Raw genomic sequence first — 20,455 nt, 5'->3', positions numbered from 1 at the left:
CTTTAAATTCCAGCCATGATATGATCCACTATGTGATCCTTCAGAGAAGGGAAGCTAATGAGTTGAGCCCCATGATTACTGTCCATACCCAGCAGAGAATGGCATTTCCACTGAGCTAAGGAGGCTGAGGTGGGAGTTCTGAAGCCACTGGAGTTACAAAGCAGAGCACCAGAGGAGAGGGAGCTTCTTGGGGCAGGGTGGAAGTGAGCAAAGGCCTGCATGTCCAGGGGTTGGGCTGCATATGTGCTGCCTGAGGTTTCTCAAAGCTCACCAGAGGATGTCTCCTACAGCGTTGCAAATGAAGCGGAGATCCCCAGGGTTTGAGCAGCGCTGGGACATGGGAGAATTGTGGCAGTCAGAAAAGAGAGGACTTGTTAGTAGACAGGATCTCACATTAATGCACAATATTAGGAGTAAAGACCCCTGCCTAAACTAAGGCATATTCTGTATGCTCCATACTGGAACCTAAAACATCCTCAGATCCAGGGAATGAGTTTGGAGATTGAGTCCTGTCAAACGGGAAAACTTAGGCTTTCCAAACAATTTTGGATTTAACAAGGCATCAAATAGAAGTTCAAATGGGATAAACCAATAATTGAACTGTCCGCTAGAACAAAACACAACACTGACACTCTTCAAAAGAAAGTAACAGTCCCTAATAGTGGGACTCTAATAGTGTGTCATTTACAGTGTCCAACAAATAATGAAATATTATGAGACATGCAAAGAAACAGAAAAATGTGACCATATCAAGAAAATAGAAGGTACTAGAAACTGACCCTGAAATGAACCAGATTTAGGAGTTAGCAGATATAGTCTTTATGGCAGCTTTTTTTTAATGGCAGCTTTATAAATAGTTTGAGATCTTAATGAGAGAATGTATCAGGAATATCATGAGATAAATTTAAACTATAGACAAGAACCAAATGGAAATCTTGTAACTAGAAATACAAAAACTGAACTGAAAATTTTACTGAATTAGTTTTACTGCTGATTTAAGTTTGCAGAAGAACTTGAAGAATGATCACAAAATTTCAGTCTGAAGCATAAATGGCCAATAAGTATATGGAAAAAAGTTCAACATCTTTAACTATTAGGAAAATGCAAATGAAAACAACTTTGAGATTCCGTCTTACCCTAGTCAGAAAGACTATCATCAAGAACACAAAAATAAATGCTGGCAAAGGTATGGGGGGAAATGAACCCCCACACATTATTGGTAGAAACCTATTTCCAACCTATTTCCAATGACTATGGAAATCAGTATGGAGATCCCTCAAAAAATTAAAAATGGAAATTATATTTGATCCAATTGTACCTTTCCTGGATATTTTTCTGAAAGAATTAAAGATATCATACTATTATAGTGATGCATGCATACCCTTGTTTATGATACAATTCACAATAGCTAAACTCTGAAAACAGCCTAAATACCCATCAACAGATAAATGGATAAAGAAAATGTGGTATATACACACAGCACAATTTATTCAGCCATAAAGAAGAAGGGATTCATGTAATTTGCATTAAAATGGATGAACCTAGAGAACATCAAGTTAAGTGAAATAACTCATAAAGTCAAATGTCACATGCTTTCTCTTGTATGAGAAATGTAAAATCTAAATAAATAAAATAATAAAATAAAGGAGAAGTGATGGAAAACCAGAAGGTAGATTTCTGAAGATGGAGAACAAGATTTGGGGGAAGGGGAAGAAGGCAAGAGGGCATTAAGAAATTGAAAGTGATCAAGATATGTTATAGGCACATACCAGTTTCCCCCAGATGAACATCATTATAAAAAAAAAAATCAGTAGAAAAAATTAAATAAATTCTAGAAGAGGTTATAGTGACAAAAAACAGAAGTAGTTGTGAGGGGCCAGAAATAAAAACTGGAAAAAGAGGAAGAGGAGGTAAGGGATTAACTACAAAGGAGCAAAACGGGAAATTTTTAGGGCAATAAAAAGTTCAATATGTTGATTTTGGTGTGGCTATATGTAAATATTTGTAAAAAGGCATCAAGTTGCATATATGAATGACTACCTTTTTGTATATAAAGTCTATATACAAAGTTGATTTAATTTTTATTTTTTATTTTAAAGAAAAGAAAAATAATAAAAACAATGTATAAAATTTCTAAACAAGATTGTAGGAGAGTAACAGTGGTTAGTATACTGCATAATTGTTATTTTCAAATTAGTTGCTCATATTACAAAATATAAGCATGAAAAATTGATCAAGCAATATAGGCATATACCTTTCCTTTCAATGAGCTAATAGCAATTGATAGTGTAACTATCTTAACTATCTTGTGTGTATGTATATATGTATATATTTTTTTCTTTTTCCCTTCCTTCTTTCTCATTTCCTCCATTGCAGTTTCTCTTTTCTTTTGAGCATTTTCCTTTCATTTCACAATATCTATTGTACATTTTAGGTCTTATTTATTCTTTCAGCTTCTTACACTAGGGAGACAATATATTGTTTACACATGTAAGACTGATTTATTTCACTTATAAGTGAAATAGGTTGGAAATAGGTTTCTACCAATAATGTGGGGGGGTTCATTTCCCCCCATACCGCATCCATTTCCGTATAAATGTCTCAAGTTTACCCTCCTTTATAGCTGACTAGTACTCTATTATACAAAAATGCCACATCTTTTTTTATACATTCCTTCGTTGATGGGTATTTGGGTTGTTTCCAAGATTTTGCTGTGACAAATTGTGCTGCTATAAACACTAATGCACATATATCACTGTGGTATGATGTTTTTAAATCTTCTGGGAAAATACCCAGAAGGGGAATAGCTAAGTTAAATGGGGCCTGTAATCCTAGTTTTTGAAGGAATCTCCACGTTGATTTCCAAAGTGGTTGCACCAGTCTACATTGCCACCAACAGTGGAGAAGAGTTCCTTTTTCCCCACAACTCCTCCAGCATTTGTTGGTGGTTGATTTCTTGATGATAGCTATTCTTACTGGGATGAGATGAAATCTCAGTGTTGTTTTAATTTTCATCTCATGAATGACCAATGATGTTGGATATTTTTTCATATATTTATTTGCCATTTGTATGTCTTCATCTGAGAAGTGCATATTCATCTCAGATGCTCATTTTTGGATTGGGTCTTTGAATTTGTGGTCTGATTTTTTCAATTCTTTATATGTTCTAGATATAAGTCCTTTGTCTTGAGGGACAGTTAGCTAAAATTTTTGCTCATTCTGTGGGTTGTCTTTTCACTCTGTTAGTGATTTCTTTTGATGTGCAAAAACTTTTCAGTAGGAGGAGATCCCAGTTGTTGATTTTTTGAAATGCTTCCTGTGCAGTTTGGGTTTTGTTCAGAAAGTCTTTGCCTATGTCTTCAAGATTTCTACCTACTTTCTTTTCCAGTAGATTTAGCATTTTTGTTTTAATATTTAGATCTTTGATCCATTTTGATTTTAGTTTTGTGCATGGTGATAGACATGTAATTTTAGTCTTTAATTTGTATAGTTTTAAATTTTGTGGTTTAAACCAGAAGATATATATATATATCATATGTGTTATATATATATATATCATATGTGTTTTATATATAACACATCTTGAATATAAATATAATTTGTGTATATATTCTCTTACATGAAAAATAGTTGATTTTTTTTTTTTTTTTTTTGGTACCGGGAATCAAACTCATGACCTCAGGCTTGCCAGGCAAGCACTTATGCAGCTGAGCTACATCCCTGACCCCTGAATTTTTATTGAAGAAAAAACTAGGGGCTGGGGATTTAGCTCAGCGGCAAAAGTGCCTGCCTGGCAAGCGCAAGGTCGTGAGTTCGGTTCCTGGTACCACAGAAAAACCAAAAAAAAAAAAAAAGAAAGAAAAAAAGAAAAAACTAAAAAATTAGTGGATTTTGAACTAAGCTCCAAAAATACTTCGAGCAGTATCAGTATATCTGACATATAGAAATATAGATAAATAGGTGAATAGACAGACCAATAGATGAACGATGTGTTTTGTATTCACAGAACATTTTGCTTGTGTTGATTTTATTACATATTCTTTGCAGGTAGTTGACTATGCCAAACTTGTTCAACCACGTTTTGATGAAGCCCGTGAAGCATTAGTAAGAAATACTATAGCTCAGGCCACTGAAGCAGCTATTAAAGCTGTGGAAGAAAAGCTTTTCACAGAACTACAAGCTAAAAGACAAGGTGAACCAGTTTTTAAAATGTGTTTCAAGTTTTGGTAAACTATTAAACCTGGTTACTTAAGGGCAAGAACTTTATTTTGCTTATGTTGTACTCTTGGCACCTTGTAAGTTTGTAGTCTCTTAATAAATGGTTGAAGGAATGGATATACAGAAATTGATTCCTAAGCAAAATAATTCCATTATTGATATCTAAGGAAAGAAGCTTCTAAACTTGGATTTTTCAAACAACTCTTTTTTGAGTCTATGACTTTACTGGTCATATTGTTTTCACTTTTATGTACACTGCTAATTGCAAAAACAAGAATCTGCCCAAATCTTAGGGAATTTGTTTTAGGTTTATACGTTACCTCTGCTTATAATTAAGTCTTCATATTTGGGAAATATTAATTTCAAATCCAAGAAGTCATAATGTGGTGAAAATCAAAGAAGCCTTAGTGATCAGTGAACACAGTTCTCTAATTTTACAGACAAAGAGCAGATGCCCATGGAAGTTGAATGGCTCTGAAAATCACCCTCGTGGCAGCAGAGATGAAGCTGGAGCCTGTTTCCAAAGTCCCAGTGTTCTCTATCTCACCGAATGTTGACTACATTTTTTTAGAATAGGCCCAAGTGTTTATAGTATTTGTTTTTCTGGTTTTTTTTTTCCCCAGGAAAAATGAGAATTCTCATTTCTTGACTACTTTTGAAATTCATAGATTGTTTTTGGTAGAATTTGAATTTCTAGTTGGCATGTTGTCACTAGTGATATTAGACCTCATGAATGTAGCTTATTGAAATCTCTTTAATCTTTCCTCATTAATATGCACCCTTAATGTACTATTTAGCATAGATTCAGTTACCATTGTCTGGGGTTCCCAGAAGCTATGGCAATATATTGTTACCTAATATGACCCCTAGTGTCTCAATTCCAAATATTCTTTTCCTAATAAAATGTTTCTTACTATGAAAGCAATAACAGCTAAATATGAGCACTTACTTACTACATGCTAGCACTATGCCAACTGCATGTATTTTTCTAGTTAATCCTCATAACTGGCTCTGGGCAAGTCTTTTAAGTCTCCTAGTGGGTGAATAAACTAAGGTTCATAGAAGGGTATGTAAGTCCCTACAGCTGATAGAGAGCAAGGAGTTGAGATTCAAGTCAGTGTATGTGCCCTTCTCTGTGTCTCTCAAGTGGAGAAAGCAAATGGAAGGAGAATGCATGCATCCTTACTCCCTAGAGATATCCCGTTAGGAATTTAGTCTTCACCTTTATTTCTATTCATATTTTAATGATCAATTGTGAGTCAAAATTAAATTCACTTATTTTATTTTGTTTCATTTTACTTGAATCCAAGGCCTTTGTACTGAACTACATTTTTCTCTGAGAGGCTGAGGCAGAAGGATCCCAATCACTCATTTTAAAATAATGCTTCTTTCTATTTAAAATGTGATCATTGTAATAAATTTTGCATTGTATAGGTATCTAAATTTGTAATGTAATTACAAAATTCCAAAGTAATTACAAAAATATTTACTAAATTATCCCTGTCTTACTGGAGACTTGAAATGCCAAGTGTATCTTAATATTAAATGTGAGTGTGGGGCTGGGGAGGTAGCTCAGTGGCTCAGTGCCTGCATGGAAATAGCAAGGTCCTCAGTTTGATTCCTGGTACCCACCCCCCCAAAAAAATATTTGAGTGTTTAGGTATACAAATGTCTGAACTTTCCCTTTGACTGATTTTTAATTGTTATTCCCTTTAATACAAAATGATACACTTTAAATCTAGGCACATAAATTTCCCCTTAAAACATTGTTTTAAATTTTTCCTTGATTCTTTCATTTGTTACATAAAATGAGTACTTACCATATGCCAGGAACAGGACTGAATGTGGGGTTGCTTGTAAAATTTTGTTACATCTTACAAGTCAGAGTGGGCAGATGCTCTTAATATTATGCCATAATTTGGCAAGAATTCTCATCTTTATTATAAAATTTTTAAATGCAGGCACACAAAATTTCTTTTTTAATCTGATGCTGTATTTTTCCATACATTTTGTAACTTTGTGTATTACCTTCACTTTTCTTAATAAGTTTACTCCTGCATATTTTGTCTTTTTGTTATTCCTGAAGGGAATCATTTTCCATAATATGTTCCAAGCAGTTATTTCCAGTGAAGCAGAAAGTGGTTTGTTTTTTCTAATCATATTCACAGTGTGATTTGCTTAAATTACTCCTCATTTTTGTGTGCTATTTGTCAGATTTTGCTATCAGGAAATATAATATTTTAACTTTTTACCTAAACTAGGAAGTTGGAACTGTTTAAATAACAAGGAAATCACATCTTCCTATATGGTAATACTGAATTTTTTGTGGTAAAGGGCACATTGTTTGCCTAGCAATTTTGCCTCTGTTCTTAGCCTACAAACAGGTAAAAAAAATCCAACACGGTGCTCAACAGATTACAAAAAGCAAAACAAAAGACCAGCACTGAGATTGTATGCCTTCCAAATGATTATTCAGATGATCTAGAATGAAGTTACAGTTTCAGTATATTACCTTCAAAATGAAAATCAAAATTAAAAAATACAGAGAGTTTACAAACTGAAGGTAGAGAACTTTTGACCCAAAATAATCTAAGATGGCTTTCTGAACTGTTAATAAAATGAACTCATTAATTCATTCAGCAAATGCTTGAGGACCTACCTTGTGTTAGACATGGCTATGGACACTAAGAGGCAGAGGTGGACAAGATACCTGAAGTTTCTATCCTTGGGGTACTTCATGTTCATAAGAGGGAATGGAGGTTAAAAAATGCCTAGTGAACAGATAGAGAAAGATAACGTGGTAACAGAGAGGACAGTGATCAAAGCAAGGATGCTGGAGTATTGGAATCACTTCTCCAAACAGGAGATGTTTGACTGATACCTGGATCACAAGAGGATCACACCTCCCTCCCTATCCCCAAATACCTTTTGTTAACACAGCCAATTATTATCTTTCAGCTGAGACAACTTTAAAAGAACTTCAAAAACAATTTGAAGAGAAAGCATCTGAAGAGTTCCCAGAGTATGTGCCTAAAGACTCAGAAGAATTACACTCTTCAATTGATGAAGGAGGTAAAAAAAATATTGATGATGACTGAAGCTTTCCTAATACAAGTAGGCTCCTGACAAAGTGTGTTACCCTTTACTGCAGCACATTCTCAAGAATCCCAAAGAAACAGCTCTGTAGAGGACACAGAAGAAATCAGAAGAAAGTCAGAAGATGCTCTTGATGATCAAGTTGCTAATGCTGAAAAAGATGGTAATAAAATGAACTGCTGATGCGATGAATATGGATGCTATTTTTAATTATTTTATATTTGATTATGTTTTTATTGAAGCTTAAAATGACCACAAAATGAAAACTTTGAAGAAAACTAGCTTCGGTGTTACAGATTTAAACAGAACAGCTATAGAACGGAAGTAGATTTCCTTTAGTGAAGAAGAAAGCAGAAAATAGGGAGTCAAATACAAGGACAGCCCATAGAAAAAATTTTGAGTGTTTCCAAACGTTATATAATAATGATCAAATAATTATAAATTCTTTCTTAAAAACTTCCTGCTTCCTTTAATGTATTGTAATCATAGCATTATAAATCCATCACTGTGGTTGGATTTTATCATTTATGCATTATTTGGTTTACTTTTTAAAAATTTTTTTATTCATACTTTAACATAACTGGAAGAACATTGCATAACATTACTTAAAATTATGTAATTATGTGTATCATTACATAATAGGTATAAACTATTTTGCCTTTTTTGCATACAGCATACCATTTAATTATATGATTTAGTTAGGAAATATTTAACTCATTTTAAGTTGTTGCAAAGTTTTCCTATGAATATGTAGTAATTTTAATCAATTATTTTATGTTAAAAATTTAGGTTACTTTCCTTTTTTCTGCAGTTATAAACAATGTTTTGGTGAATTTTTGATATAAAGTTTTATCTTCATGTTGATATAAGTGGACTTACTAAGTTAATGGACGTGAAGCTACTGACAAGTTGCTTTACGTAAAAGTTGTTTCAAGTTATGTTTTTCTTAGTAATATACAAAATACATGTGATTGTTTTCCTAGCATTTCTCTCATGTTAATTTTTACTTCTGACATTTATTATTTCAGTATTTTTCTCAAGTGACCATATTTGACTTGGGCCCATCTTTGTAAATCATATCAATTATATGGTCTCTGTGTATTAGTCTCTTATTTTTATCTATTTTTCAAACTAATTTTGTCTTCTAAATCACCTTGGTGTTTTTGAAGTATGTAGAGGCATTTTTCATGGTTTTTGCAATCAATTCATTGCTTTTCCATTGTTGATTTCTTTCTTCACTTTATAAACTTAAAAAGTCTGCATTTCAACCAGAAATTTGGCATGTGCACACCTGTGTGTGTGTGTGTGTACGTGTTCTTACACTGTTTTCTTTCATAGGCCGACCTTTCTGTAGTTAGTGTTCAAGTACATCTATAACTTGTTTCGTTAAAGAATGTGGATCTGGTTGTTTGGTCTTGTTCCTCCTGATTCAGGCATATATACTTTTCCTGCTATGTATTTTAAGCCTAGTGGTAACTTTTTTTTTTATTTTATTATTTTATTATTTTTTTATTTTTTATTTTTTGGTTTTTCTCCGGTACTGGGAACCGAACTCATGACCTTGCGCTTGCCAGGAAGGCGCTTTTGCCACTGAGCTAAATCCCCAGCCCAAGCCTAGTAGTAACTTAACTGGCTAGTATCAGAAGCTTGTGGATGTCATCCTGCTTCACCTAACACACACATGCACATGCGCATGCACATGCACATGTGCATACATGCAGACTTCACAGAGTGCAGCCCCGTACATTCAGATGCTGGCACTCAAATGGCAGCTGGGAGATGGTCTCTGCTGTTTCTGTAGAATTCCCAGTGCAGCCTACAGAGAGAAACCTCCCTTCAAGTCCATCCAGTTAGAAGCAGGCACAGTGCCCCAGCTGCTCAGGACAGCTGGGTGTGGCCAGCACACCTCAGAACCCAGGCACCTGGTCTGCCCCAGAGCTTTGAGGTAAACACACGTGGTTAATTACTTCAGAAAGGGCAACACTCTTGATTTTTCTTTCAACTTAGATCTACTGGCATCATATTATACTCCAAGCTTTGCTACAGTTTAGGTTGTTATCTTTACTTTCCCTGCTAGTAGACAAAATACTCATTTGAATTAAAAATTGGGGCTGTGAGTTCTGCATCCCTGAGCCCATTAACCAGTCTACCTTGGGAATCCATCTACATTTTCCTTTGGTTATTAACAAATGTTGTATGCATTAATAAAAAAGAAATCCATGAAACAGCCACATTTAAAGGGAGTACTCAAGATCCTAGTTAAGATCTAAAATTATCTTCAGGGGCTGGGGATTTAGCTCAGCGGCAAAGCGCCTGCCTGGCAAGTGCAAGGTCATGAGTTCGGTTCCCAGTACCAGAGAAAAACCAAAAAATAAAATAAAATAAAATAAAATTATCTTCAGATAAAAGTAAATTAATATTTGAGCGATTTGGTTCTCTTAAGTTGTGACTCTGGAAAACCATGTATTTGCCTGAGTGTTTAGAAGGAGAAATGTGAGATTTATTTTAAACCATTATTAATACCAAGTTACTCCATTGTAAGAGTATGGTGTTATGGAGCTGCAGGAACATAGGATAAATAACACATCTCGTTTTGGTGGGAAGACAGGCAGTTTCTTTCTATGCCCTGCCACCCTCGGTAGGTGGCTGCACACTGACTCACAGGATGGCTGCTGGAACTTCAGCCATCATGCCAGTGTGCCTAGTGAGAAGAGAGTCAAAAGCAAGGGACATAAGGTAGCACTCCGCCCAACTAACTCTCTTAAAGAGTTGACAGAAAATTTGTTTTTAAAAACTTTTGCTTGTACCTTATTGACCATCTAGGCTTATAAGGAAAGTTGGGAGATGTAATTTTTCAATTGGGAACATTGCTGGGCTTGACAAAAATCAAGGTTCTGTTACTAAGGAAGAGGACAATGGTTACTGAGTGAAGATCTATCAGCTGGTAATGCAGAGTCAAGGCCATGGGGCTGTTGAGTTCCAGTCTTACTGGAGAAGTAAGAAACCTTGAAGTCACAGTGCAGCTGGAGTGCCAACTTGGCTGTGCAAGAAACCAGATTGAAGACCAAGTGTGCCACCTTCTCCAGCCCCTCCAGCCTGCCTGCCCTGTCCTGTGCCATCTAATCTCATGTCCTAGCAGGAAGGGCCATTGGTGCCTGACTCACTCTTTGAATGTGTGTGCTTCACTTGATCTTGGAATCCTCTGTTCCCTGCATGTATCTCTACCATGGTTCCTTGGTTTTGACTCTTGTCTGATGTGACTTTGGTGTCACCTCAAGCACGTTCATTCTGATGCACTGGCTTTAGCCACTGCTCTGCTGATCTATGACTCTGATTCCTGGCTTTATCTTCCTCTCCCTAGTCTTACTCCTTCCTTCTTTTAGCATGCAGTTCAGGATCACAAAGATAATGCTCTTTTTGGTCAGGTATTAATCATGTTTTATTGAAAATAGCAGTGTCCACTAAATGTATTAGTGCTGTTGACTTATTAACATATTTTACTTTAGTCTCAGTAGAAGACTCCATAGAAGAGGTAACTGCAAATCATCCAGAAGTCATTTCCAAGCTTGAGGAGACTCTAAAAATGACAAAGGATATGAACTTTGAGCAACCTTATGAAAAACATGCTGAAATCTTAGAGGAAGTCCTCAGAGAGGTAAACAAAAACTATAGCCTGTTAACTTTTGTCATTGACTTAACTATAGCTAATACAATTGTAGTCTGGTATATGTATAATTATTTGAGTCTTATTTTACAGTACTGAAATATGTAGGCTTCAAATTCATGTACATTTTTCTTTTTTTTTTTTTTTGGTACCGGGAATTGAACTCAGGATCTTGCGCTTGCCAGGCAGGCAGTTGTGCCATGAGCTATATCCCTGGCCCTATGTATATTTTTCAAAGTCATGTATATTATTATATATAAAGTATTCCATTGAAAAGTTGCTGATTTTGTTTGGTAAGTTTTTAGTGATCAGTGAAACCAGGAGATAGAATTTCATAGCTTTGAAATGAATTCATTAACTCTGATTGTCTTTGGTTCAATTCAGTGTTTTCATTTGAACTATGAGCTAATTAATTGTAGACTGAGAGAGAGTTTGTTCCACAGCTAATTTCATCCAACCACCCTGAACATGTGTTCAGGTATAATTTTTCAATCTAACAGGAGAAAGTCTTAGATGCTATGTCATACCAATGGCAAATCAGGAGATGCATCTTTCATTTGTATCCATATGGATCTATTTTGTCCTGAGATCTTAAGCAAGCATTCAAAGCAAAAGTTAAAGATAGAATTGTTAGAAAAAAGGACAAAAGAAGCTCCACAGCCAGAGGCCTAGGAGGGACCCTTTTGGTTGACTTGACCAGAAAGGCCTCTTTTTTGCAGTCTAGGGCAGTGATGGCGAATCTTTTACAGCTTTCAGTGACACAAGCAGCCAGGTATGCACCATGCCATATGTTTGCCACCACTGGCCTATGGGGTTCTTACAGAGGAGTGGAGAGAAGTGGTAATGAAAGGAGTTGCTGTTATGCTGAGGTTGTCAAAGCAAGGGGCAAAGGGGAGTTGTGCTTGCTTACTGTGCAGGGGGCTGAGCTTTCTCAAGGAAATGATCATTTGGCTGTCACAGCTGCTAGCTGCAATCTGTCTGAGAGAGGGTGAGAACTGTGGCCTTGGCCTTATCAGCCCGGGGCTGCTTGTTCTAGGAAGGAAAACATACAGCCCATAAGTCTTTAAGAGAAAGGGGCTGAAGTGGCTGCAGTGGCAGCGGTCTGTTTCCTTCAAGAATGAAGCAGTTTTGGTCTCTGAATGAAATTCTGATTTTCCCTATGCGTTAATCTAAAATTATTGTGTGGGAATAAATATTACGTGAACATACAGAACCACTGTGTAACACGTTGGGTGGTTTCCTTGGGCCCCAGCTCTCCCAGCCCTGCCTTGGACTCTTTGCTCCTAGGCTCTCTCGGAACTTCCCATAAACCCTTGATGTCCTCTGCATCTTTTCAGGTTGTTCCAACATCAGATTTTTCCTTCAGTAGCCTTCTGAGCACTCAGCTTCTTATTGCCCTGTTTTGGGTTAGATCCTAGAGACTGCAAATGAATTAAGCACAGCCCTGCCCTGTAAGGAGCTATTAGCCAGATAGGTAAGAGTAAGCTGGTGTGTAAACCAACAACTGAGTTACGTGCTAAGTGGGAAATAGATGAGCACAAGGTGCAGGAACTCCACCAAGGCCCGAGCTGCCATGCCTTCCCAGAGCTGAAACAAAGTATGGCAGGGGTGGTGGGGCGTGTGAGTGAGGGACATTGTTTGGAACCTGGAAGTCCAGTCCTTGACCTTGACTGAAAATTTTCTCCATTTCCCTCAGTTTTTTTCTGAGGATACACTCCTACAAGTAACTCTACTAAAACACTCCAGTACAGGAATATGCATAGTATAGTTAGGCAGTAAACTAGGGTTTGGGACAGTATAAATTATAGGAGATTTTAACACTGAAATGTATATCACATGGTAATTTCTTAAGAGACCAGGGACCTGTGTAGAAAATGTATTTTTTTATTTTAAAGGAAAAAAAAGTGAAAATAACAATAAAACAGAGTTTCAAAACACAAGCCTATAGTGATTCCTTTCTCTCTTGTCTTATTCCAGTGTTTTTCAATATATGACATTTTTCCATCTGCAGTAAAATCACTTGGAAGGAATTAAAATCAGGAAGCTGTCTTCTACATTCAGCCCTGCAACACAAACCTCTCCAAAAAGAAAGACCTTAAATAGCCAGCTCCCTTCTTAGAATGAGGATGGAAAAATGCAATAAGAACAACACAATATCTCAGTGATAATTTCACTGCATGAGATGGCAGCACACCTTTATAACACTGTAATGAAGTTAAGGTTAGGGTTATAGGCTGTTTTACATTAAAGTCCAAACAAGATAATTATATTCCTACCATACCCATTTGTAATGCTTCATGGAAATTTTAACTATACAAAATGCCTTACAACATATGAGAAATAACTATTAGAGCAGAGGAAAAATACAATCATTTTTGCAACTGAAAGTTTATTCTAAAAATATCCAAGAAAGTAATCCAAAAAACATTAAGAGCTAATAAGCATGTTGAGAAAATAGGCAGCCAAATAAACTAAGAAATCCATACATGAAAGGAACATAAATGTAAAATAACTAATAATAAACTTGAAGTAAGAGATCCACATTATGAAAACTACTAAACTTTAAATGCTCACATAAGTAGATATCAACACATAGAGATACTACAATTTCTTATACACAGAGATAAAATTTTATTGAAGCTTTTAATTTATAATAAGCAAATAAACACTCATAGCTCATACATTTATGTCTTCCTCAAGTTGATATATGGATTTGATGCAGTTCTAGTGAAAGTCTCTAATGTGTTTTGGAAACTGAGAATATGACTATTAAATTTATTTGGAAAAACCAATAGTTCAGACTAAATAAGAACGGATTGACCCTTAACATAGACAACCTGTGGTGTGACATTTTTAAAGGGGTATATGTGAACTATGATATTGTAATTTTCTAAGCACTGTTCATGGGGTAGCAAAATTATGTTTACTTACTAATTCTGATCAGAAAAATAAGCCAGGAAAACTGATGGTACTCATTAAATTTTAACTGAATGGAGAAGTTCCTTCTAATCAAAATTGTATAGTAAGGATAAAACACTAACTTAATGTGTATTCATTTTAAATTGCTATATATTTTTAAATTGTCAAGAAAAATAAACTGTTTTGTATATTTGAAACTTTTTCCAAAAAAAAAAAAAAAAGAACAGTTTGGCAGAGAGGCAGAGTGGAGGGAGACTTGCTTTCGCAGCAAGTGAAATGTATCACACAAGGATCAGGGAACCACAGGAGAGGTACAGGCACAGCGCTAGTGCAGATACAGTTTTAGTACCTGCCTAAGATTACATCACAATGTAATATGAAAGAATTATCTAACAGTGTTGACTGATTAACTATTGAGGAAAATAGCTATTTAGACTCTCACCTTATATCAAGGTAAAAATAAGTAATTCTACGTAAATTAAGTAGCTGAATGTTAAAATGACATTTTTCTTTAAAACTGGAAGATAATATAGTAACACTGGAGTCATTTTAGAGTGGTGAAGGACTACCATAACTATAACAAATGTCACAGATGATCAGCTGATAAAGAGCTGCTTTTGCTTCACAATTTTGGAGATTCCAGTCCAAGATGTGCTAAGCCTGCTGCTCTTGGGCCTGTGGTGAGGAAGTGCAGCCTGGGAGGGGAGCAGTGGGAGAATAAGAACATTCTCCTAGTGACTGGAAAGCACAGGGAGATGGGAAAGAGCCAAAGTCCCATGTCCCCTTCAAGACTAGGAGCCAGTGGCCCAAGACCTCCACTAGGCCCACCTCACTTCCCTGTGACACTGAGCTGGGCTCCAGTCCTGTAGGAGGAACCCAAATCCAAAAGTCAGCAAGGGCTCTGGGTGCAGCTGACAGGACAATGGAAAAGCTCTTAAAAGAAAATTTCAGTACAGGTGATTTAGTAATGACTCTGTCTGCAAGAAATCACAGAAGTCAAGATTTGAAGGCAAAGGTCAAACTGGGGAAAGATTTTACAATAAATATAACATTGATTTCCACAGCAGCAAATCTAAGACCCAGATATAAAAGCAAGCCAGGGATGTAAGCATATTTTATCAAAGTAGAAATACGCATGGTTAATTGAAAGTTTGTAATGTATAAGTTTCAATAACAATATGAAATTAAAACAAGGAGATATAATTCCTTACCTGTAAAATTGGCATTTTTAAAACCATCAATACTAGTAAGGCTGTCACAGTCACATTAAAATATTAACAGGAAGAGTGAAAACTGATACAGATATTTTGGGAAACAATGTTACATGTGTATGAAAAACCTTTGGAATATTCACTTCTGAATTTTCTCTGACCTAAAAATATATATTCTATGAATCTAACCTAAAGAAATATATGAAATATGAAATATATGACAAAGATTTATTGGCTTTATCCACTCAGACATGGGCACAGGAATAAGAGTAAAACAGGATTCATCTGTCTCCCACCATCCACAGTACATATCCAAGTAAAAGACAGGATCTCAGCTGTATTAATGTTCCCTGCAGCATGTCAGCATGCATTCAAGTCCAGCTTTCTCTCTAGTTCTCACAGAAGAGGCCAGTTAGGCCTTAATCTTCCTATCTGGTTTCCCACAGTTGGAAGTGGCAGAGAAATTAAAATTATATTTCAAGGTTTTAATTTTTTTGTCTTTGAAACTTGGACAGTAAAATTTATATCAACCATTTCTATTTCTTGTTTATAGCTTTCCTGTTACTCCTGAGTTCTCTTCTGTTAAGCATTTCAATGTGTTTAAAATTCTTTTTTTCTGACGACTGTTTACTCAGATAAAAATTCAAACAGGAGATAATCTTGCATCCTCATAGGCCAGAGGGATATACAGACCCTTCTCACATTGCTCCTTCTTTGATTTCTAATATTCTGTGACTACTTAATGGCACACAAACTTATCTTAAGCACTCAGAGTTGGTGGACTCAGATCTTCCTGACTGATTTCTGTGTTAATGTTGAAACTAAAGCTACTAGAGGGAACAGAAGAGTTTAACCAAACTCTCTAAGCACCTGCACGATTTGCTTTGACCCAAACCCTTCCTACTGGTACAGTACCCATCTCAGTATGCTTTCAAGGGTGAGAGCAAAAGCAAGTAGAGGATGTTGGCACTAAAACACAAGCTCACGTGAATATTGCTATGCACCAGGTGGACCCTTGCCATCATCCTGGGAGCAGGCCCTGTCCCAGGTTCCTAATCAAGATTTGTGTTCAATGATACCAAAGAATAGACGGCAAAATGTGTTGCTATTTTATTTAACAAAGGCTTTTGCTTCCTATTAACTTTTAAAATGTAGAATTTTACTGCTTTAAATTCATTTTTCTTTTAAAATTAATTTACTTTTTTTTATTCTCAAGATCCAAACTCAAAAGATACTTGAGATCTATAAAAATGACATATTAAGGTAAAATACTTAACTTGTCAAACTAGGATGGCAATATCATGGTGTAATTTTTTCACAGGTAGTAGAAGAAAAGAAGAATAGGTTCTCTGATGCCCCAAAATTTGGAGGATGGATTGTGGACAACTGCCCTGTTATAAAAGAACTGTGGATGGTCTTAATTGAGAAAGGAATTGTACCAGATTTGGCAGTCTATTTATCAGACACAGAAAACAATGGTTGGTAAATATCAAGTCAATTTGAAATTGAAAATTTTATTGCTGATAGTATTTTTGGTTAAACTATAGAGTGGAAAACGCTATCGTCTCCTTAGGTGCAAATATCACTCCAGTAACTCCTGGTGGGCAGAGGAGGAGGCCTAGGGTTGTGTTGGTTTGCTGAGCATTCTCCCAAAGCCCATGTATTGTTTCCTGGAGCTCAGAATTTTACCCTCTGCCACCACACACCAGTCAGCAGCATAACTTCTAAATGAACAATTTGTAAAACTGAGGGAAATTAAGTACATAAAGATGTAAAATTTTAATTGTTCTGTCACTTTGCCTCTTAAGGAAATTTATTTGAAATCAGTTTTCTGGGGGAAAATATAATGTACTGCCTTTTCATGCTGTAATTATACCATTTTAATATATACCTTTTAAAGAAAGATTTAAGACATTCTATTAAAATTTTAAGCCGTTTAGACTCTGTTTTGATAAATTCTTAAAGGAAAATGTATTTAAATATAGGCAGAATTATATTTTGTTCTTAATTTCAAAAATATATATTATTCAATATAGCTTCAAAAATTATATTATCTCTTTATCTGTATTTCAGGAAAATGTTTATTTAATAGAATATATTTAAAAAATAAGTCTGAAATTGACTCTAAGATTTTGGAAAGACTCTTAAGTGAGCTACAAGTGAAAAAAGAAGAAGCAGCAGCAAGGTCGAGGTAAAATCTGCCTATAATGATGAAACAGATTAATGTATATTTTAGAGTTGTTAAATATCTTCTAATTACTATACTGGGGAAATACCTTTATTATCAAAAAGATAGTCTGCTGCTGAGGTGTGCAGTGAGAGGACCTGGTCCCTATCCCTGAGGACAGAGGACAAACAGCTAGGAGAGGTGGGCAGAGGATGCACCTGGCAGGGTGACAAGGCCCGGGAGCAGCGCTTCAGCCAAGCTGCTGATAGGAGGAGACTTCCTAATACTCTTGTTGGTCAACATTTGGTGTAGCTTGTTTTGATACTAATGCTAAAAGATGCAATTGGCATTCTTATATATGTTTCTTTGTGCAGTAGTATGCCTATTTCCGAGAGATGAACTCGTACACATAGAATTTCTAGGTAAAAGATGCTCATATTTTTCACTTTTAATAGGTCTTATCTTTCTCCATCATTTTACTAACTTTCCTTGTACCTGCCTTCACCTTCATTGTTCAGGGAAGACGAATGCTTCAGTCTTAATGAAATACATACAAATTCCTTCCAGATAGTTCAATTTCCATATTCTAAGTGTTTTAAAATTGCATCATAACTGTGTTAAAATAAAATAATCAAGTTTTTTCTAATTGGAAAAAATTTACAACTTTTATGTATTGAATGTAGAAAACTTTTAAATGTAAAAATGTTAACATTTAAAACATTCATAACACATCTAGAGATAATTACTCTTTGTTAATTGTTCAGTTAGTTTTCTCCCAGTCTTTTAATTTCTATACATTTAAAATACAAATTAAAGTTGTATTAGACACACAGTTTTATATTCTGCTTTTTTTCAGGTAACATATTGTGAATAATTTCCATTTAATCAGAGGGAAAATGTTGCAAATCCTTTTGCCCTTCAATTAATAGTTAGCTAATCCTTTATTACTTCTGAAAGATTTTTTTAGTTAATAGCTAAAGTTTTTCAAAGTTTCCAGTTTGAATGTTTGAATCTTACATTCAAACATTCCAGTTTTCCTTATCAAAACCCACAATAGCAAGTGTAAGTTGACTGGCCTTAGTATGATTAGTTTAAAATTGTACATTGTAAAGTAAAAAGTATAATGGATATATAAGCAATTTTTTAAAAAAATCTTTTTTGAGATAGGATCTCACTATGCAGTTCAGGATGGCCTTGAGCTCACTTTGTAGCCCAGGCTGGTCTTGAACTCGCAATGATCCTCCTACCTCAGCCTCCCGAGTGCTGGGATTACAGGTGTGCGCCAGAACGCCCAGCTCTGGATATATAAGCAATTTACTCTTCTTTTTATCACCATGAACATTTAATACTATAATAATGTGATATGTCTGACTTTGCAAAGATAATTAAATTTTGAGCCATTTCATTTCAGAAAGGCTAAAGAAGAGGCATTGAGAATAGAAGAAGAAAAGCAAAGACTGCTGGATGCTATTCATGACAGAGCAAAAGGTCAAGATAGATTGATGAGTAATGTGTCATTTATTTTTGTATTGTTACTGTAATCAGCTGCATTATTTCAAGTGAATTATAGGCAGGGTGATCCTATTTCTCAGTTTTCCCATGAGTCCAGATTTATATCTGTGATTCCAACTTACTCATAGTATCCTCTTTCATTCCCAAATGTGTCAATTTGGATAGTACATCATATCACCATTGGAGTGATAGATTTGTATGAAAAAGACTCCTAACACAGATCCCTAATTGTGTACTCTCTAGGAAGGGTACACAGCAGAATAGTATGTGCAGCGTGTTTGTAAATGACACTTTTAATGATATTGTTCCTGTTAGAAGGATCTGCAAGAAAACATCTACACTCTTGATAGATCCATGGTCTTTACATTTAAACACCCTCCATGTGGAAGTTTTCTTTTCCAAGTCTTAAGTTTCTTTAGATACTAGAGTTCTCAACCTGGGATAACACTTAAGGATCTGAATACTTCAATGGGAAAAGAATTCCAACTGTATTTTCACCAACATTTAACTGAAATTTAGTAATCCCTTCAACTGTTAATACAGGTAAATCAAAAAAGTACCTTGTCTTCAAAGTCAAAAGAAATGAAGATATTTTCTCTTCATTGTAGTTCTATATATCTTATTTGTACTTATCATAGTTCCAAACTTCTAGAAGTTATTCATGCATCTGTTTGTTGTCCTTCTTTAATACATTAGTAAAGGTGCACAGATTTCCTACAGCATAATTCTTTTAATTTGACAACCATATTTCAATATAATTGGCCTCTTATGTAATTTATTTATTGAGTTTGAAAGCATTATTCAGAAAAAAGGTCCATAAGTTTTCCCAGACTGCCAGAGTCTGGGAAAACTTGAATGGCTGAAAGAATGAAGGGTATAGTTTCAGTGTTCTACTGCTGTAGGACAGGCTACTCCAAAACTTAGTGGTGCAAGAAAACCTTCATTTTTATTACACTACCCATTCTGTGGGTCAGGACTTGAGTAAGGCCCCGTGGAAGCAGCTTTTTCTTCCCTGAGCACAGGACTTCTGGTTTGAGTGGTCCACCTTGGAAGTGGGTCTTCCAGCCCCAGTAACCCTTCAGAACCTTATGAAACACTGAGGCAGAACCCGGCAGCTAAGCTATGCCCCAATTACTGTACACAGAAACTGTAAGGAAGTATGTGAAGATTGTTGTTTTAATCACTAGTTTTTTGAGTAATTTATTATGAAACAATAAATAATTAATATAACACAGATTAACAGTCAAAATCACAAATAGTTGAAGGATCTTAGACTACGTACCTTTCAATTCATCACTGACATATAGGATACAGATTATTCATTGTGGTTTTAGGAAAAAGGATTTGAATTTATATGCAACATTACATAAATTCTTTTTATAATTTATCCAATACAGATAAGACTACAACCTAGAAATAAATTTATATATGCATTTTGGAGGTATATTTTTTTTTTACTATAAGAGATATGTAGTTGAAATTTTAAGTTTCTTGTGTAGACTATGTAACTTTATCCCCAGCTGCAGTAGGATTCAGCAAGTGCTGCTTCATACTTAAGTGTATTACCATAACACTTTTTTTTTTTTTTTTTTTTTTTTGGTTTTTCTCCGGTACCGGGAACCGAACTCACGACCTTGCACTTGCCAGGCAGGCGCTTTGCCGCTGAGC

General features: G+C 35.4%; 1 protein-coding gene across 7 annotated transcripts in view; it reads left to right on the top strand.

The window, feature by feature from the left end:
• The window catches only part of Ak9 (adenylate kinase 9), a 127,818-nt gene that overhangs the window by 40,300 nt on the left and 67,063 nt on the right, over positions 1–20,455 (top strand). For 6 of the 7 annotated variants that reach the window (XM_013512375.1, XM_005372537.2, XM_005372538.2 and 3 more), the window contains 7 exons: positions 4,048–4,192; positions 7,177–7,290; positions 7,370–7,477; positions 10,821–10,969; positions 16,430–16,586; positions 17,182–17,299; positions 18,687–18,781. In XM_013512375.1, the coding sequence (XP_013367829.1) occupies positions 4,048–4,192; positions 7,177–7,290; positions 7,370–7,477; positions 10,821–10,969; positions 16,430–16,586; positions 17,182–17,299; positions 18,687–18,781 (886 nt within the window). The remainder of the gene's footprint in view (positions 1–4,047; positions 4,193–7,176; positions 7,291–7,369; positions 7,478–10,820; positions 10,970–16,429; positions 16,587–17,181; positions 17,300–18,686; positions 18,782–20,455) is intronic. The other variant, XM_013512310.1, reaches the window with a different exon arrangement.

Source organism: Chinchilla lanigera, unplaced genomic scaffold (genome assembly GCF_000276665.1).
Source record: "Chinchilla lanigera isolate Chin_1 unplaced genomic scaffold, ChiLan1.0 scaffold00001, whole genome shotgun sequence".
Taxonomy (NCBI): Eukaryota; Metazoa; Chordata; class Mammalia; order Rodentia; family Chinchillidae; genus Chinchilla; species Chinchilla lanigera.
The sequence above is the reverse complement of the archived record's forward strand: the minus strand, read 5'-3'. Positions and strand labels throughout refer to the sequence as shown.